The sequence below is a fragment of the Oncorhynchus mykiss genome, chromosome 16 (assembly GCF_013265735.2).
Source record: "Oncorhynchus mykiss isolate Arlee chromosome 16, USDA_OmykA_1.1, whole genome shotgun sequence".
NCBI classification, from domain to species: Eukaryota; Metazoa; Chordata; class Actinopteri; order Salmoniformes; family Salmonidae; genus Oncorhynchus; species Oncorhynchus mykiss.
This window is the reverse complement of record NC_048580.1, coordinates 47,026,218-47,042,976: the sequence shown is the minus strand read 5'-3', so window position 1 is coordinate 47,042,976 and position 16,759 is coordinate 47,026,218. Positions and strand designations below refer to the sequence as shown.

Below are 16,759 nucleotides of genomic sequence, written 5' to 3'. Positions count from 1 at the left end.
GTAGAAACCACATTTGTTTAAACAAGACAGCCATATCAGCTATGTTTTTTAAAATAAAGTAAATGGGGCTGAATGAAAAGTTTCGATGCCATGTGTCACGGATCCCCCCAGTACTGCTGCTCATTCCTTTCACCAGCTCCAGAGGTCTATGTCACCGGTCTTCTAGGTGTCACTGAACGGGACTCATTACCACCAACACTGGACTGTCTTGTCTCATTACACACACCTGGTTCCCATTCCCCCTGATTAGAATGTGTATATGTGTGCCCTCTGTTACCATGGTCTTGTGAGTACCTGTGCTGTCGTATCGGCTTACATGCTACGTGTTATTGGTTTACGGGGTCACGGCCCGTGTTTGAGGTTTACACCGTACACTTTTGTTTGGGTGGAGAAAATAAAAAAACACTTTCTTATTCCTGCTCCTGTCTCCGATCATTATACAACGTGACACCATGGTGCTGTAAAGAAAGCTCTGCTGTTGGGACAGCTTTATGTAGGCCCTAACAGTTTGTGGGCACCATTTGTCGCCGTTCTAGTGCCATTAATGTGTAATTTATTTAAAGGTCTTTATCTTTAAACTAGTATTGTGAGTGTCTTCATTGCAGTGCCATTGACAGTATAATGTCTTTCCTTTCAGTATGGAGGATTTGGACTACTTTGAGCAGTTCCCAGGGATGAAGGTAAAGCAGGACTGCTGCATGTGACTATCAGAGTTTTTACATAGTTGTAAAAGGATGAAACATAAAAGAGTAAGATGTTTTCAGATCCTTATTTTGACTCTCGCTATATTCACGGTTTCAATCTACAGTTACATCTCAGGCCAGTCCAATACATCCAATATACTTGAATACAATTGCACATGAAACACAGTAAGTGTACATTTAGAATAATGGGTAGTGTGATTGACTTTTGATCTTTGATTTTGCAGAGGAAGCGTTGACTACGCCGGTGCCAGAGATGGTGAAGCCCAGTCATTCTTCAACGAGAGCTCGACTTCGATGTAACGGTGGAATAACTCATCAGTATTTCTTACCAGTTATCTTTGAACTTGTGTACATATCTTTATAATATACTAGATTCTCTGTTTTAAATTTCACCCTGACCCATTTAGGAATGACACGCTGCCGTTCACTTTGAGAACAGTTACAGGAATTATTTACATTTGCATCATTTAGCAAACATTCTTATCCAGAGCAACATACAGTAGTGAATGCATACATCGTCATACTTTGACTAGTCCCTGTACCTCGAAGCCATTCTGGTCCCAGATCTATTTCTGCTGTATAGCCAACTCCTATGGTCATTTTCATACCAAACAATGACCATAGGAGTTGCCTGTACAGCCCAAACAGATCTGGGACCATGCTACCTCAAAGCCTGTCACTGTCACTTATTTCTCTTTGTTATTCCTACAGACTGCCAATGACAGACCCATTTCTCCTCTCCCAGCCAACCTTCCATCAGCAGATGGAACACTGTCCAGTACCACTGTATCCCTGGGTGAACAATAACCTCATGTGCCTTCCACAGCACAAATCAATGAAGTGCTATCCATACCTGTACCATCCCAAGTCAACCAACTGACAACTGAACCTTCACCGGAACTGGACTGTGAAATGGCGAAACTCAACGACCCAGGAGGAGCCCAAATATAGAAGTACCCCCACACCTCTGAGCTTGTCTCCAACATCACTCCACAGCAGCATGGCTGAACACTTAGAGGCTGAGGAGGAGCAGGACGGAGGAACCTCCACCCTGAATCAGAGAACCACACATTGAACCTGAGCCACCTCACACAGAGATCCAAGCCAACATGCCTTCGCTGGAAGGTGTTTTATATCAGTGTGCATCCCGCAACACCAGATGTAGTGGCTCCCAGGCAGATTGGGAAGAGTTTCCCGGTGTAGTGGCCACCTATCTTTTGAAGTCACAGACAACACCTCAGATTCATCCATGACTAGGGTTGCACATTTTGGGGAATATTCAGAGGTGGAAACTTTCCTTGGGAATATGTGAACTAATGGAAATATGGGAATTAATATTAATACCAATTTAAATATAGATGTTTTTTTGCATTGGGTATATTTACCATATTTGGAGACAAACAAACATTTGACCTTATCATAAGTAGACATAATTGCAAATTATCAAATCCTTCCAATAGAAAAATATATATACTTTAGTTAAGAATTTAACTTTAATTAAATTAGCTGACTCCTCACATGGGATGATTTCACTGAACAACAAAAGGGAATATCTAATGATCCATCGCATCTCCCAAAAACGTTCTCAACATACATCTGTAAAATTATAGTCTAGAAACTAAAGCTTTGGTTGTCTTCCTCTCAGGCTTCCATGTCTCCTCCCTGGACCTCCTCAATGTCCACCTCTTGAACATCAGACTCTGGGGCCTCATCACTGTCACTTTCCAACCTTGTTGAGGATGGCTCGTTGTCAGGCTCAAAAAGCCTAAAATTTGCCCAGATTGCCACCAATTTTTCAACCCTTGTATTGGTCAGCCTGTTGCATGCTTTGGTGTGTGTTTCCAAACAAGGACCAGTTGCGCTCTGAGGAGGCTGATGTTGGTGGGATTTGGCGGATGGAGGCAACAGGGAAAGAGCCTCAGACCCACAAAGTCCCTTCCACCACGTGGCTGATGAGATATGTTGGCATGACTGCCATATTGCATCTCCATCCCAAAGCCCTTGCTTGGAAGTGTACTTCGCCAGACTGCCAAGAACCTTGCCCTCATCCAGTCCAAGGTGGCGAGACACGGTAGTGATGACACCATAGGCCTTGTTGATCTCTGCACCAGACAGGATGCTCTTGCCAGCATACTTGGGGTCCAACATGTACGTTGTGGCGTGTATGGGCTTCAGGCAGAAGCCTTCACATTTTTTTTTTATTATTTCAGAACTGCAATTTCCTGTGCTTAGAGCAACAGTGAAGTGGACAGGGCAGTACGGAGTTCTTATCTTACATCTGCAAGCAGAGTCTGAACATCAGGCAGGATGGCATTGTCTCCTATCGGATTGTCTCCATAGACCACTGAGGTACTCTGTATGTGAATCTCTGTCTGCAATTGCATTTTACTACTAAAGAGTTTTATACCAAGGTGTCTGTGTCGTCTTATCTGGAAGACTGATCGTTAAAGGAAACTTACATCACCACATGCAAAGGACCACCCAACAGTATCCATTGTTTTCAGTGCCATGATGTCCTTGGGGAGCTGATTCAATGCATGAGCAGCACAGCCAATGGGTGTGATGTGAGGGTAGGATTCCGCCAGTTCATACCAAGCAGCCTTCATGTTCGCAGCATTGTCTGTCACCAGTGCAAATACCTTCTGTGGTGCAAGGTCATTGATGACTGCCTTCAGCTCATCTGCAATGTAGAGACCGGTGTGTCTGTTGTCCCTTGTCTGTGCTCTTGTAGAATACTGGTTGAGGGGCGGAGATGATAGGGTTAATTGTTCCTTGCCCACGAACATTCGACCACCCATCAGAGATGATTGCAATAGTCTGCTTTCTCTATGATTTGCTTGACCTTCACTTGAACTCTGTTGAACTCTGCATCCAGCAAATGAGTACATAAAGCATGTCTGGTTGGAGGGGTGTATGCTCGGCGAAGAACATTCAGAAATCTCTTCCAATACACATTGCCTGTGAGCATCAGAGGTGAACCAGTTGTATACACAGCTTGAGAAAGACATTCATCAGTATTTCTCTGACTACGTTCCTCCATTGAGTCAAAAAAACTAATGATTCCAGGAGGACCATGAGCTGTTTCTATCGATAAGGTGTCTGATTCATCATTTTCACCTCGAATAGAAGTAGAGGGTCTTCTGTCAGAGGTTGCTTGTTGTGAACGCTGAGGGAACTTGATGCACTTGGCCAGATGATTCTTGCATTCTTCACATGATTTGGCACAGTATTTGAAAATGTACACAGCTTTTCATTCTACATTAGCTGCAGTGAAATATCTCCACACATTTCCTGTAAACATTAGGGGGGGAAAAAAGAGTAAAAAAAACAACCAATACAATTCCATGTACCGGTAAATAGTTAAGCAGTTAGATTTAAACAACTACTTTGTAAGATTTTTTTTTTTTTATGAAACGTATGCAAACAGGTGAATTAACACTGTTAGCAGGCTCAAGCAAGCTAATACCCACATGGTATCAAAAACTAACTAGCAGAAATTGATAAGTTAGAAATGATTTAAACACACTTTGCTGTAGGCTATTTACTAGTTTACAAAAAAAAATCATAAAAAATATTCACCCCACCCAGTATTGTAATCAAAACTTACCAGAAAGCATGTAGTCCTTGGCTCAGACAATGTAGTAGTGTGGGCTAAATAGCATCTCATTAGTGTGCAAGATCTTCAGAATCAGCTGTAAGTGTGATGGAAGAATGCACTGTGCATGCAGAGGGTTGCAATTCCATTGAATTGGGGATAGTTTAACCAAAATATTCCACAAGACCTAGAATTGCCTTGTGTACCCCACACAAAAGGTTCACTGTTAAAGGCAAGCAAAATTCCCAGGCTTAATTTCCCATGGAAAATGTCCAGAAAAATTCTGAAAATGTACCTGAAAGTTTCCGACCCTTTGCAACCCTGTCGATGACCCTGACCCAAGAAGGTACTAGCAGTTCAAATGAGGACGACGCTACTACGGTGGATGAGTTGTCGTCGTAGTTTCGGATTTCCTCAAAAACACTGGGAGGTCTATCAAGCAGATCATCAGAGGCTCAGATCACCAAGCCCCTAACCCCCCAGGCTGAGCCGACCCATGACTGTGGCCATCGGCCTTGTCGTGGGGTCACCAGGCTGCTCATTATTACACATAACTGTCACTATCGGTACGTGCACCAGCGCCTCCTCAGACTCACCTGGACTCCATCACCTGCCTGATTACCTTCCCTATATATGTCACTCCCTTTGGTTCTTTCCCTGGGTGTTATTGTTTCTGTTTCAGTGGTTCCATTTCTGTACCCTACCCGTGTTTCTTGTTTGTTTGTTTGTTCCTTGTGTTATTTAGTCACTCCCTGTACTTGTTTCCTGACTCCCAGTGTACACGTTACAGCAACAAAAAGTCAAGTGGCTGTGTGAACACTTTCTGAAGGCACTGTAAATACTGACATACACATAATCCCAGCTGTACTCAGGGGTGTCATGCACCCATTATTTTAGAGGGGGCATAAAGTACGTGGAGGGTTGGTGGTCGGAAAATGTAGCATTTTTCAAACACCTGAAACAGCGTTTTCCTTCAATCTAGAGCCATAATAATTACACCCAATTCGATGTAAAAAAAAAAATAAAAAAAAAAAAAAGTTATCTAAACATACCTCTGTAATTATGCATATTGAATTGATTTTTAGGAGTCTAGTACAACTGCAACACTGGTAAATAGTATCATAACCCAATAAATAAAGCAATTTTAGCATTTTCTAAAGTCTAGGAACCTTGCCAGTAGGTAGGCATGCCAGTTAAAATAGTTAGACAAGCTAATCTAACTTGATTTTCGCCTGAAATGGCTAGGTACCGTACCTAGCTGAGGTTGGGAGAATGTGAACCTACCTAGCTAAAGGTAAAATTCATAAAATTGCTAGGTGGCTACTGAGAAACAACAAAAGTTTTTTTTGTCTGCTAATATAGGACAAATAAAGGCCCAGTGCACTACTTTTATGAAAAAAAAGGAAACTAAATATATTAGTGTTTACCAGCATTTGTAACTTGTGTCTGATAATTAATTATCTGTACAAAACAGTTAATCTGATAATACTTGTGGAATATAAAAATACCTGTTTGATAGACAGTACCAGTCAAAAGCTTGGACACACCTACTCATTCCAGGGTTTTTCTTAATAATTTTTATTTTTTTTACATTGTAGAATAATAGTGGAGACATCAAAACTATGAAATAATAGGGCTTTGCTTATTTGAGCTGTTCTTGACATAATATGGACTTGGTATTTTACCAAATAGGGTTATCTTCTGTATACCACCCCTACCATGTCACAACACAACTGATTGGCTCAAACGCATTAAGAAGGAAAGAAATTCCACAAATGAACTTTTAACAAGCCACACCTGTTAATTGAAATGCATTCCAGATGACTACCTCATGAAGCTGGTTGAGAGAATGCCAAGAGTGTGCAAAGCTGTCATCAACGCAAAGGGTGGCTACTTTGAAGAATCTCAAATATAAAATACATTTTGATTTGTTTAACACTTTTTTGGTTACTACATGATTCCATATGTGTTATTTCATAGTTTTGATGTCTTATTTTACAATGTAAAAAAAAGTACCAATAAAGAAAAACCCTTGAATAGTAAGTGTTTCCAAACGTTTGACTGGTACTGTATGTTTTTCAGTTTCTTGAAATACTTTGCAAATGCAACTTATTCTACTGTTCGTGAAAACTGAAATGGTAAATTCATAACTTTTTTGTGTAATATCTCTTATCCAGAGCAACTTACAATAGTGAGAGCATACATTTTTGTACTGATCCCCCCCATGTGAATTGAACCCACAACCTTAGATTTGCAAGTGTCACGTTCTACCATCTGAGCAACATCACATCATTACAAACCACATGATGTCTCAATGTACTCAATTACTGTATTGTGCTTAGTTTTTCTGTTCTTAATTATATAACAACATATTTTTGCCTAAGAGTTGCTGAAAAAATGTTTTTTGTCCATGCTACAGATGTCTATATCCTCTGATAATACTAGTAAAGGCCCACTGCACTACATTTGTGAAAAAAAACATTTTTTCCAAAAATAAGATATATTTTTGTTAATGTATATTAGTATTTTTTATTTTTTTGCTGCAGTACCCTCAGCACCCCTACTTCCTGCTGCTATGACCCCTCTGCAAAATAGCAATTCATTTAACAGCTGAAAAATACAAAGAACAGGACAGATCTGCCCCCCAGCGAATGTTGTGGTTAACTACTCAGAGAGCTACACATTCTTTGGATAATGCTTGTTAACTTACAATATTTTTGTGCAGCTATAAAGGATCTAATTTTTATGATATTTTAATTGTAATAAAGCAACTCTTATTCATGTGTTTTATAATTACTGTTGGGCCAAATTACATAGGTATTATTCAGTACAGACAAATTTTATCATCATGTCACACTTTATATAATTTACTACTTTTTAGCTACTTTGCAACTACTTAGCATGTTAGCTAACCCTAACCTTAACCATTTTAGCTAACCCTCCCCTAAACCTAACCTTAACCCTTTAACTTAACTCATAACCTAACCCTAACCCCTAGCCTAGCTAACATTAGCCAGCTAGCTAACGTTAGCATTAGCCACCTAGATAACATTAGCAACAACAAATTGGAATTCGTAACATATGTTTTGCAAATTGGTAACATATTGTGCATATTGAAAATTCGTAACATATATTACAAATTGCAATCCGTAACATACCGTAAAACTTAAATTACATGTGTCCATTTTAATAGCTAGGCAACTGCACACATTTCAACAAATAAAAAACAGTTTCAAATAAATGGCAGGTCTAAATGAATTGTTCAAGGTTTAATGTTGGATTTGTTACATTAAATAATTCAGTAATGACTCAAAAAAATGATGACAATCATCTGTTTTTATTGTCAGTAGGAAACTGCTAGCCATTGGCTGCTAAAAGCTGAGAACTGCTAGCTAACTGGCAAGCACAACAACAGTCAACAACTTCGGGAGTACAGACACCTGCCTCAAATAGGAAATAGACCGCCTGGCTCAAACAGAAGCTTGTCTTTAATAAGCACCTGTTGTGTTCAGTGATTTAAGCAAATGAATGCCAAGGCTATTAATATAAGTTTCACGGTATTGTACAAATTGCAATACTTAACATATCATACGAATTGTAATCACAAATGAATACATACCATACAAAATGTAACATATCGTACTAAATGGTGTGTCTCTATTTTAAGTACAGAATAGAGACCAGGTTGTTTAAGGTCACAGTGCATTGCATTGCATTGCCATTCCGACATTCCGATTCATGACATTTGACCTTTTACATATAGAGGGAATTCCTGGTACATGCAAATGTGGCTTCTTGGCAAATAAAGATTATTATGATTCTGATAGGTGATTCAAATCAAATGAAAATCAAAATGTATTGGTCACATTCGCCGAATACAACAGGTGTTGACTTTACCGTGAAATGCTTACTTACGAGCCCATTCCCAACAATGCACAGTTAAAAGTAAGAAAGATATTTGCTAAATATAAAGGAAATAGTAACACAATAAAATAACAATAACGAGGCTATGTAAAAGGAGCAAGGGTACCGAGTGGAATAGAACTGATGAACCCCGCGAACAGGCGAACAGCATCCACGAAGGCAGACGCAGCCATTTAATTGAGATTACTTTAAAATCATTCATTTAAACATCCAAACGTTTTTATTTTGACGTTTGTCGACTAGACATGCGATATGAATGTACATTTTTGTCATTTTCAATAGCCTATGACAAATCAAATGCGCTCCCATCGTCCGCCAGGCAGACACATGCAATGTGGACCTTCACCGGACAACAACACAGACTGGCTGCAAATTACTGGGTAAATAAATGCACAGCGTTTGCTTCTACATCGTGAAAATAGAGATTCATCGAGGTTATTTTGAAGACTGTGGATATGCGTCAAGGGGCGTCAAGACGTTAGTCGAGGGAAACTCGATATTTCAATTTATGTTTATGGGTATGAAAATGTAAGATTTGGATCTGACGATGTAGAGGAAGATTGTATTGCAGGCTATAGAGGTTAGCCTACGTGCTGTTACTGTTACCTCACCTAAATTATCTTTAGACTATATTTACCTCGGACCTGACGCAACAATAGCCTACCCGATGATAGTGCAAATGGCATGAAATTGTGGAAACGAAAATTTGACACATCCTTTGGTCTGTGTCTGTGTGAAACTTATGCTTAAGAGGCCCAGTAAACGTTATGCTACCTGTGGCCCAACCCAATTGTGTAATCGCTCAGAGAGGACAGACATAGCCTATCTTGAGTGTGGTGGTTTCAATATTGACTGGAGAATATGTTCATACAATGTCAGTGACGCTTTTATGAAGGAGGATTCCCGCATATTTACATATCCTAGCAGTGTTGGGGAGTAGTGAACTAAAGCCTACATGTAATTCAACTAGTTTAACTACATTTTGCAGTAACTTGGTGGTAGTTGAACTAAATAAAAATCTTGGTAGTGTTTCAGTAGTATTTTTTTGGCCATGTAGCGGTGCAGCTAACTACTGGAACTACACACTACATTTTTTGCAATAAAAACAAGAAAATATGGGTGAAGTAGGCAATAATTTACTTTCTTTTTCAACAATAGACCTGCCTACTTCTCACTTAAAACATAATTTTAAGGCTAAATCACACATCCTGTTAACATCTGACTCCAGAGTGATCTGTCTTGCAATTCGTAGTCTATGACATTTCAGATTTAGACATCATTTTTTTGTAGTTTGGCTGTCATGAACATGAACTTTATTTAGTTATATTATTTTTCATTACGGTAGCTTTCGTGTAGCTTCATTTCTTAATTTTCTTCCGGTGTGAAACATTGTAGCTTCTCCAAAACTGTATCCCAGAAATCGAAGGTAAGTTTTTTTCTGTATATGAAGCAAATAATCTAAATGTGACATTACGATGCACCTTATATCTCTTTCCCATGCTGGACTTACACAGGGCATTACTTAAAACATGTCAAGAGTCAATCCAGTGATGAAATGTGTGTTCATGTAGAAATATGTTTCTTATCAAAGCTAGTCATTAGTAGCCAATGCCTGTGATTAAGATGACATGCATCTACACAGTCTTAATTGTGACGAGAGCAGTATTGCAATAATCTTCAATGTATTTAGTGCCTCCATGCAGGCCCAGCCCCAAGAACAGGTGCGTTGTTATCATGAGTTTCCTGGGCATGGCGCTGTACAGTGACAGTGGTGCTGAAATCTGCGATCAATCCTTTGTTTTAGTTCGCGCTGATGTGGCGCTGTCCATTGTGCTGAATATTTCCTCGCTGGGCACAACAATGAATTCTCGCGGCCTAGTTAGTTACATTTCTTTATAGTACCTGCTCCTTCTACAATTAAGTTGAAACATGCTTGAGTCAGGGTATTCTAATGTGTAGAAAATTCCCTGCATGCTATGTAGACATTTCCTTGTTATATTATTATTATGTTAAGGCCTCCACTGGGAGGTCTGTGTATTCAAATATTAGGGAATAATTTATATTCTTTGAAGTCAACAGGTGAATCACTCACTCTCAGACACGCTCAGAAACCCGCATCTGCCTCCCAACTCCTTTGTTCAGCTATCATGATAACTTAATTTCCATTTACAGTGTCCATTTAATCACACTTTTTTTTGGCACAAACACTATTTTCACATTTAGAATGTGAATTAGTTGGAAGCTAATGCTGTCTGTCTTATTTGGTCTGCTTGGTTGTGCTCTGCTCTGCTCCATCCCCTATACACCCCCATGCATGCACTCAAACACCCACACTTGCACAAAGTATGTGAGCTGTTGTATCTTAGCAACGGGCAAGGTAATTACTGAGCGAGCCAAGGAGCTGGCATGCTGGAGAACTGCTGATCTGATCCCAGCCATAGAAAGACAGTAAGGCGGAGATATCTTCACTGTTGCCCAACACACGCTTCTGAGAAGCCATGTTTTTATTTTCTTTGTTGTTTTTATGCATCTGAATCGGTCTGAAAAACATATAAGACGGCCTGTTATGCAGATCATTGCTCTCTGGTAAATGGATAAATGTGCCCTCCTGGAGTGAGTGTTAATGCACTGTCTTATTTTGTCTGTCTGTTTCGTTGTTCACAGGTGCTGAATGTAATGGAGAAAGGACAAATGAGTCTGTTATGTTGAAAGGATCCTCAGAGCTCCCTGTAAGTGGGACAGAGACATCCACCAGGACGGACGGGAGGAGGGCTGCCTGAGGCGGAAGAGTGGCGTCGGTCAGAGAGAGAGAAGGGGTAGAATCACCCTAGCACCCCGCCCCTAGAATCCCAGAGCTGGAGGCATGTCTAACCAGACCCAGATCTTTGGCATTGATGGACCAGGCAGCCTGCTGGCAGTGTTGGCTTCACAGAGGGCCAGCAGCATCAGCACCAGCAGCAGTGAAGGAATCTCGGCTGCAGCTGTGTCCGCCTACATCAAGCTGGTGTTCCTGGGCCTGATCCTCTGTGTTAGCCTGGTGGGCAACCTGCTGGTGTCTCTGCTGGTCCTCCGAGACCGGGCCCTCCACAAGGCCCCCTACTTCTTCCTGCTGGACCTGTGCCTGGCTGATGTTGTCCGCTCTGCCGCCTGCTTCCCCTTCGTCCTAGTGTCTGTCCACAACAGCTCCGCGTGGACCTACAGCACCTTCAGCTGCAAGGTGGTGGCTTTCCTGGCTGTGCTCTTTTGTTTTCACGCTGCCTTCATGCTGTTCTGTGTGGCTGTGACTCGCTACCTGGCCATTGCCCATCACCGTTTTTATACCAAGCGCATGACAGTCTGGACCTGCGCTGCCATCATCTGCATGGTGTGGACTCTGGCCATCGCCATGGCATCGCCACCCGTCTTTGACGTGGGGACGTACAAGTTCATTCAAGATGAGGACCAGTGCATTTTCGAGCACCGCTACCTTAAGACCAATGACACTCTGGGCTTCATGCTCATGCTGGCCGTCGTGGTCCTGGCCACTCACGGTTTCTATGCCAAACTCCTGCTGTTTGAATACAAGCACCGCAAGATGAAGCCTGTCCAGCTAGTGCCGGCCATCAGCCAGAACTGGACCTTTCATGGACCAGGAGCCACGGGCCAGGCAGCAGCCAACTGGATCGCAGGCTTCGGCCGGGGCCCAATGCCCCCCACCCTGCTTGGGATCAGGCAGACTTTGCACAACCAGCAGCACCGGCGTCTGATGGGCATGGAGGAGGTGAGGACGGAAAGGAGGCTGGGCAGGATGTTTTACATCGTCACCCTGTTGTTCTTGGTGCTCTGGGCTCCCTACATAATGGCCTGCTTCTGGAGGGTGTTTGTCAAGTCCTGCTCCATCCCACACAGGTACCTCTCCATCACAGTGTGGATGAGCTTCGCCCAGGCAGGGGTCAACCCTATCATCTGCCTCCTACTCAATGAGGACTTGAGGAAAGTGCTAAGGGCCCACCTGCCCACCTACAGCAGGACTAGACAACACCAACAGCTGCACCGCCATGAGCTGTTGGTGTTCACCATCACATGATGCACTACTGCAGGGGTGTCAAACATACGGCCCGTGGGGGGGGGGGTCCAATCCAATTCCAATGTACAATGTATTTTTAGAAAAAACATTTTTTGAGGGGAAACAAACTCAATATACTTTAAAATGACTAAAACCATATCAAAACTGTGTAGAAATTATAATGGGCCTACATTCATAAGGTTTCTTGACTGGGTCCAGTTATCACCGAAATGAAAGCTAGACAGTCAGGGAGCATCGGGAAAAAAAAAAAATATATGGATAGACTATTTTGACGCAGAGGAAATATAAACAATTTTCAGTGCGGCCCTCTGTACCTCGTTGAAGACCGAATGCGGCCCCTGGGGCAAAATTAGTTTGACACCCCTGCTCTACTGCATCGAGTGATGGTGGTGGGATCGGTGTGTTTTGTTTGTATTATACTGAAATGGCTATCTGACTTTTTTTTTTTGTAAAGATAATGTTTATCAGATGCTACTATTTTTGCAAATGAATTATGACTTTGTTTCATATGTAATGTACATATCGTGTGTACATGCAGTATGAGAAGCAGGTTTGTAGTAATACTTGGTCATTAACATTATCCATAGATTCTCATTTATATGGCTGAAAATGTCAAAACTATTAACAGTGATTTTCTCTAGCTCAATGGAGGGGGTTGCAACGGTCACCAAAAAAAAGCAAAGCATAGGTTATCATCAGCTGCATATGGATAATGCATCTAGATTGGAGAGAATCCCAATAGGACCCAATATAACCCGGGCACAAGTTTGTGCCTTCTATATTCCAAATTATCATACAAATCTAATGACATTCACTAACTTAAACAAGAGTAATGTTTGGAATTCAGTGCCAATGATTTGACTTAAATATGTTGGAACATTCCCTTGTTCAAAGACAACACTTTCTCAAGGTAGAGAGCAACAAAGTAGCATGCTTTCCAACATTTTTTTATGGTTCCCAGACTGAAGTTTGCAAATGTTTGACATTGAAAAACCAACTGAGAAGTGAAATGGGGTTTAAAAATATTAAAGGGGTATGGCTTTGTTTTCTAAAATATCCTGTTGTACAGTATTTAAGGGGATTGTTTTTTCCCCCAACTCACCAATAAAGTCTACTTTTGATGCATTTTGATCTGGCTGCTGACGTCACGTTGCTATGGGATCCATATTCTTAGCAATTTGAGAAACACAACACAAATTGAGCTCAACATGCAGTTGGTATAATACAATATTCATTTTATTTTGCCAGTTGTACATTCATAAGAAAAAGGCATGTTTTATTTACAGAAAAATTGGGACCAAGATGACCTCGTAATGCTCAATATACAGTGTAGCTTTGGCCACTGAATGACATCCTGTAGGGATTTTTTTTTATTGTGAAACAAACAAGATATAGAACTAAAGAAAACAGACAGATAACAGAATAGTGCATAACTATTCACCCCCCAAAGTCAATACTTTGTAGAGTCACCTTTTGCAGCAATTACAGCTGCATGTCTCTTGGGATATGTCTCTATAAGCTTGGCACATCTAGCCACTGGGATTTTTGCCCATTCTTCAAGCCAAACTGCTCCAGCTCTTTCAAGTTGGATGGGTTCCGCTGGTGTACAGCAATCTTTAAGTCTTACCACAGATTCTCAATTGGATTGAGGTCTGGTCTTTGACTAGGCCATTCCAAGACATTTAAAAGTTTCCCCTTTAAACCACTCAAGTGTTGCTTCAGCAGTATGTTTAGTGTCATTGTCCTGCTGGAAGGTGAACTTCTTTCCCAGTCTCAAATCTCTGGAAGACTGAAACGGGTTTCCCTCAAGAATTTCCCTGTATTTAGCGCCATCCATTATTCCTTCTATTTCACTTCACCAATTTAGACTATTTTGTGTCTGTCCATTACATGAAATAAAAATAGAAATCCGTTTAAATTACAGGTTGTAATGCAACAAAGTAGGGAAAACGCCAAGGGGGATGAATACTTTTGCAAGGCTCTGTACACTCATGGTAGACAGTGTTTATGTTATTTAAATATGGCACACAATTTGATTCTAGTGTTGTATATTAAAACCAAATAACTGTAAGAAAAACTGCAAACAGGTTACAAACCTGTGTTTGATGAAATAGGGTTGAATATTAAAACACACCAAATATTTACATTGTCCATTTAAAATGCCAGAAATAAAGTTTAATTGTCACGATGGCACTACTGGAACAAAATCAAGTTTATTGTTAGTCTTTGTCGCGCCCCTAAAACAAGTACCCCTTGCAATTGTCCTTCTCGCACTTGCACTCCATGCGCACACGCTTTTTAGGTGATACAGACATGTGGGCCTTTTTAGGTGATACAGACATGTGGGCCTTTTTAGGTGATACAGACATGTGGGCCTTTTTAGGTGATACAGACATGTGGGCCTTTTTAGGTGATACAGACATGTTGGCCTTTTTAGGTGATCCAGACATGTGGGTCTTTTTAGGTGATCCAGACATGTGGGCCTTTTTAGGTGATCCAGACATGTGGGACTTTTTAGGTGATACAGACATGTGGGTCTTTTTAGGTGATCCAGACATGTGGGCCTTTTTAGGTGATCCAGACATGTGGGCCTTTTTAGGTGATCCAGACATGTGGGCCTTTTTAGGTGATTCAGTCATACTGAAATTGGAGTCCATCTTAGTTCTCTCCACATCTATTGAATCAACCCCCCCTCTCCCCAATTTCGATCTTGTCTTATCGCTGCAACTCCCCAATGGGCTCGGGAGAGGCGAATGTGGAGTCAGGCGTCCTCCGAAACATGCCTAACCTCACTCCTTAACACCCGCCAGCTTAACCCGGAAGCCAGCCGCACCAATGTGTCGGAGGAAACACCGTTCAACTAGCGACCGGGGTCAGCCTGCAGGCGCCCGGTCCGCCACAAGGAGTCACTAGAGCGTGATGAGACAAGTAAGCCACCCGGCCAAACCCCTCCCTAACCAGGACGACGCTGGGCTAATTGTGCACTGCCCTATGGGACTCCCGGCCATGGACGGTTGTGGCACAGCCCGGGAATAAACCCGGGTCTGTAGTAACGCATCTAACACTGCGATGCAGTGCCTTAGACTGCTGCGCCACTCGGGAAGCCCAAAGCAACCCGTTTAAAGATATCACATATCTACAACCTAAATGTATTCTGAATCTTACATTAACCTTATCACCAGCTCTATTCAGACATATTCATTAATGTGAGAGAGGTTTCCGTAGCGAGCAGCGTCAACAGTGTACTCATCCTCAACATAGTCCAGGTCAAATAGGTACGTTGCTCCCTGTCTGTCATAGACCTGACCCCGCCTCTCTGCCTCCTCTGTAGTGATGATCTAGATGGAACACAACACAGCCAATCACAACAGAGAACAACCATGCAGTGTAATACAGCCAGGATACACACAGTGCTGCATGAGATAATGAAAACCACTAGTAGTATGTTGTTTGATTGTCAACTGTGACAGCTGCCAGTGATATTATAAACTGTGCACCAAATAATCTCTATAATCCAAGTTGTTTTTCTTACCTCTCCGACATACTCCATGATGAAGGAATGCCTTTTGATATGCTCAGAGGTGCGTACGCCCCACCCACGCCCGTTGTCTGTTTTGAAGATGCAGAGGGTATGCTGGATCCCTTTCTGTACCACTCTGTTGGGACAGTCTGGTTGCACTCATAGATGGGCTCCCCAGGCTTAACCTTCACCTGCCCATACTCGTCGTAGGAAAAGCCATGGCCCGATACCCCTGGGCAGCAACCGCCCACAGGGTTCTCCAAACAGCTGGTGCACTCGCACCCCACTGCCACCGAAATGCCCTCAACCCACTTAGGAGAGAAAATCTTTGATTACATTCTACATATTTATATTTGTACTGTATTGCTACATACTAGACTGTGTGATAAAGAGGGCAGCATCCCTACAGTTGAAACATGTTGTGGATACAAAGTACTGGTGAAACACGAGTCCTTGCACACCTTGTATCCGTTGATGTAGGTAAAGTTCTTTGGAGGGCCCTCCAGGTCCACACGGTTGAGGACCAGGATGCGTTTGGTGAGGCCTCCAACACTGTTGATCTGGGCCTCCCACCTCTGCAGGGTCTGCCTATGCCTGGCTCTGTGCTCCGGGTAAGAGGAGAGCTCTGGTTCAAACCGGTCGGGGACCACAGTCTTTTTCTGTCTCTGCAGCTCCAGGAAGACATCGTCCCAGAACTGACGTAGGAGCTCCACACACCGCAGGTTTTTTTCTCGGCACCCAGGTGTTCATGTGATCTGGGTAAACTTTCCATTTAACCAGGTAGAACTCCCTCTCCTAGGAAAAAAAACAGCCGCTGACAAGGAGTCAGACTGAACTCTGGTGCCCCTATGACAAAGTAGACATCTTCTAAGATCACTTTATTTGGCCAATTGTACACAAGGTCCAACGGAAATGTGACTTCTATTTATCCCAACCCCTCTGGAAGACAT

At 42.1% G+C, this 16,759-nt stretch overlaps 1 protein-coding gene, 1 long non-coding RNA gene and 1 pseudogene across 2 annotated transcripts; 2 read left to right on the top strand and 1 right to left on the bottom strand.

Moving 5' to 3' along the window:
- Nucleotides 1-131: 131 nt before the first annotated feature.
- Nucleotides 132-2,389, top strand: LOC110492784. The gene is made up of 4 exons (XR_002469080.2): nt 132-493; nt 638-680; nt 929-1,006; nt 1,416-2,389. It is a non-coding gene; the product is annotated as an uncharacterized LOC110492784 (long non-coding RNA).
- Nucleotides 2,390-8,275: 5,886 nt separating this feature from the next.
- Nucleotides 8,276-13,420, top strand: LOC110492783 (probable G-protein coupled receptor 173). The gene is made up of 2 exons (XM_021567264.2): nt 8,276-8,603; nt 10,888-13,420. Exon 2 carries the CDS (start codon nt 11,087-11,089, stop codon nt 12,287-12,289), a length of 1,203 nt encoding a protein of 400 aa, XP_021422939.1. The 5' UTR covers nt 8,276-8,603; nt 10,888-11,086; the 3' UTR covers nt 12,290-13,420.
- A 1,749-nt stretch (nt 13,421-15,169) lies between these two features.
- Nucleotides 15,170-16,759, bottom strand: LOC110491080 (annotated as a pseudogene).

Coding starts and splice junctions, on each gene's coding strand:
- LOC110492783 (XM_021567264.2), top strand. CDS start 11,087: ATGTCTAACCAGACCCAGATCTTTGGCATTGATGGACCAGGCAGCCTG.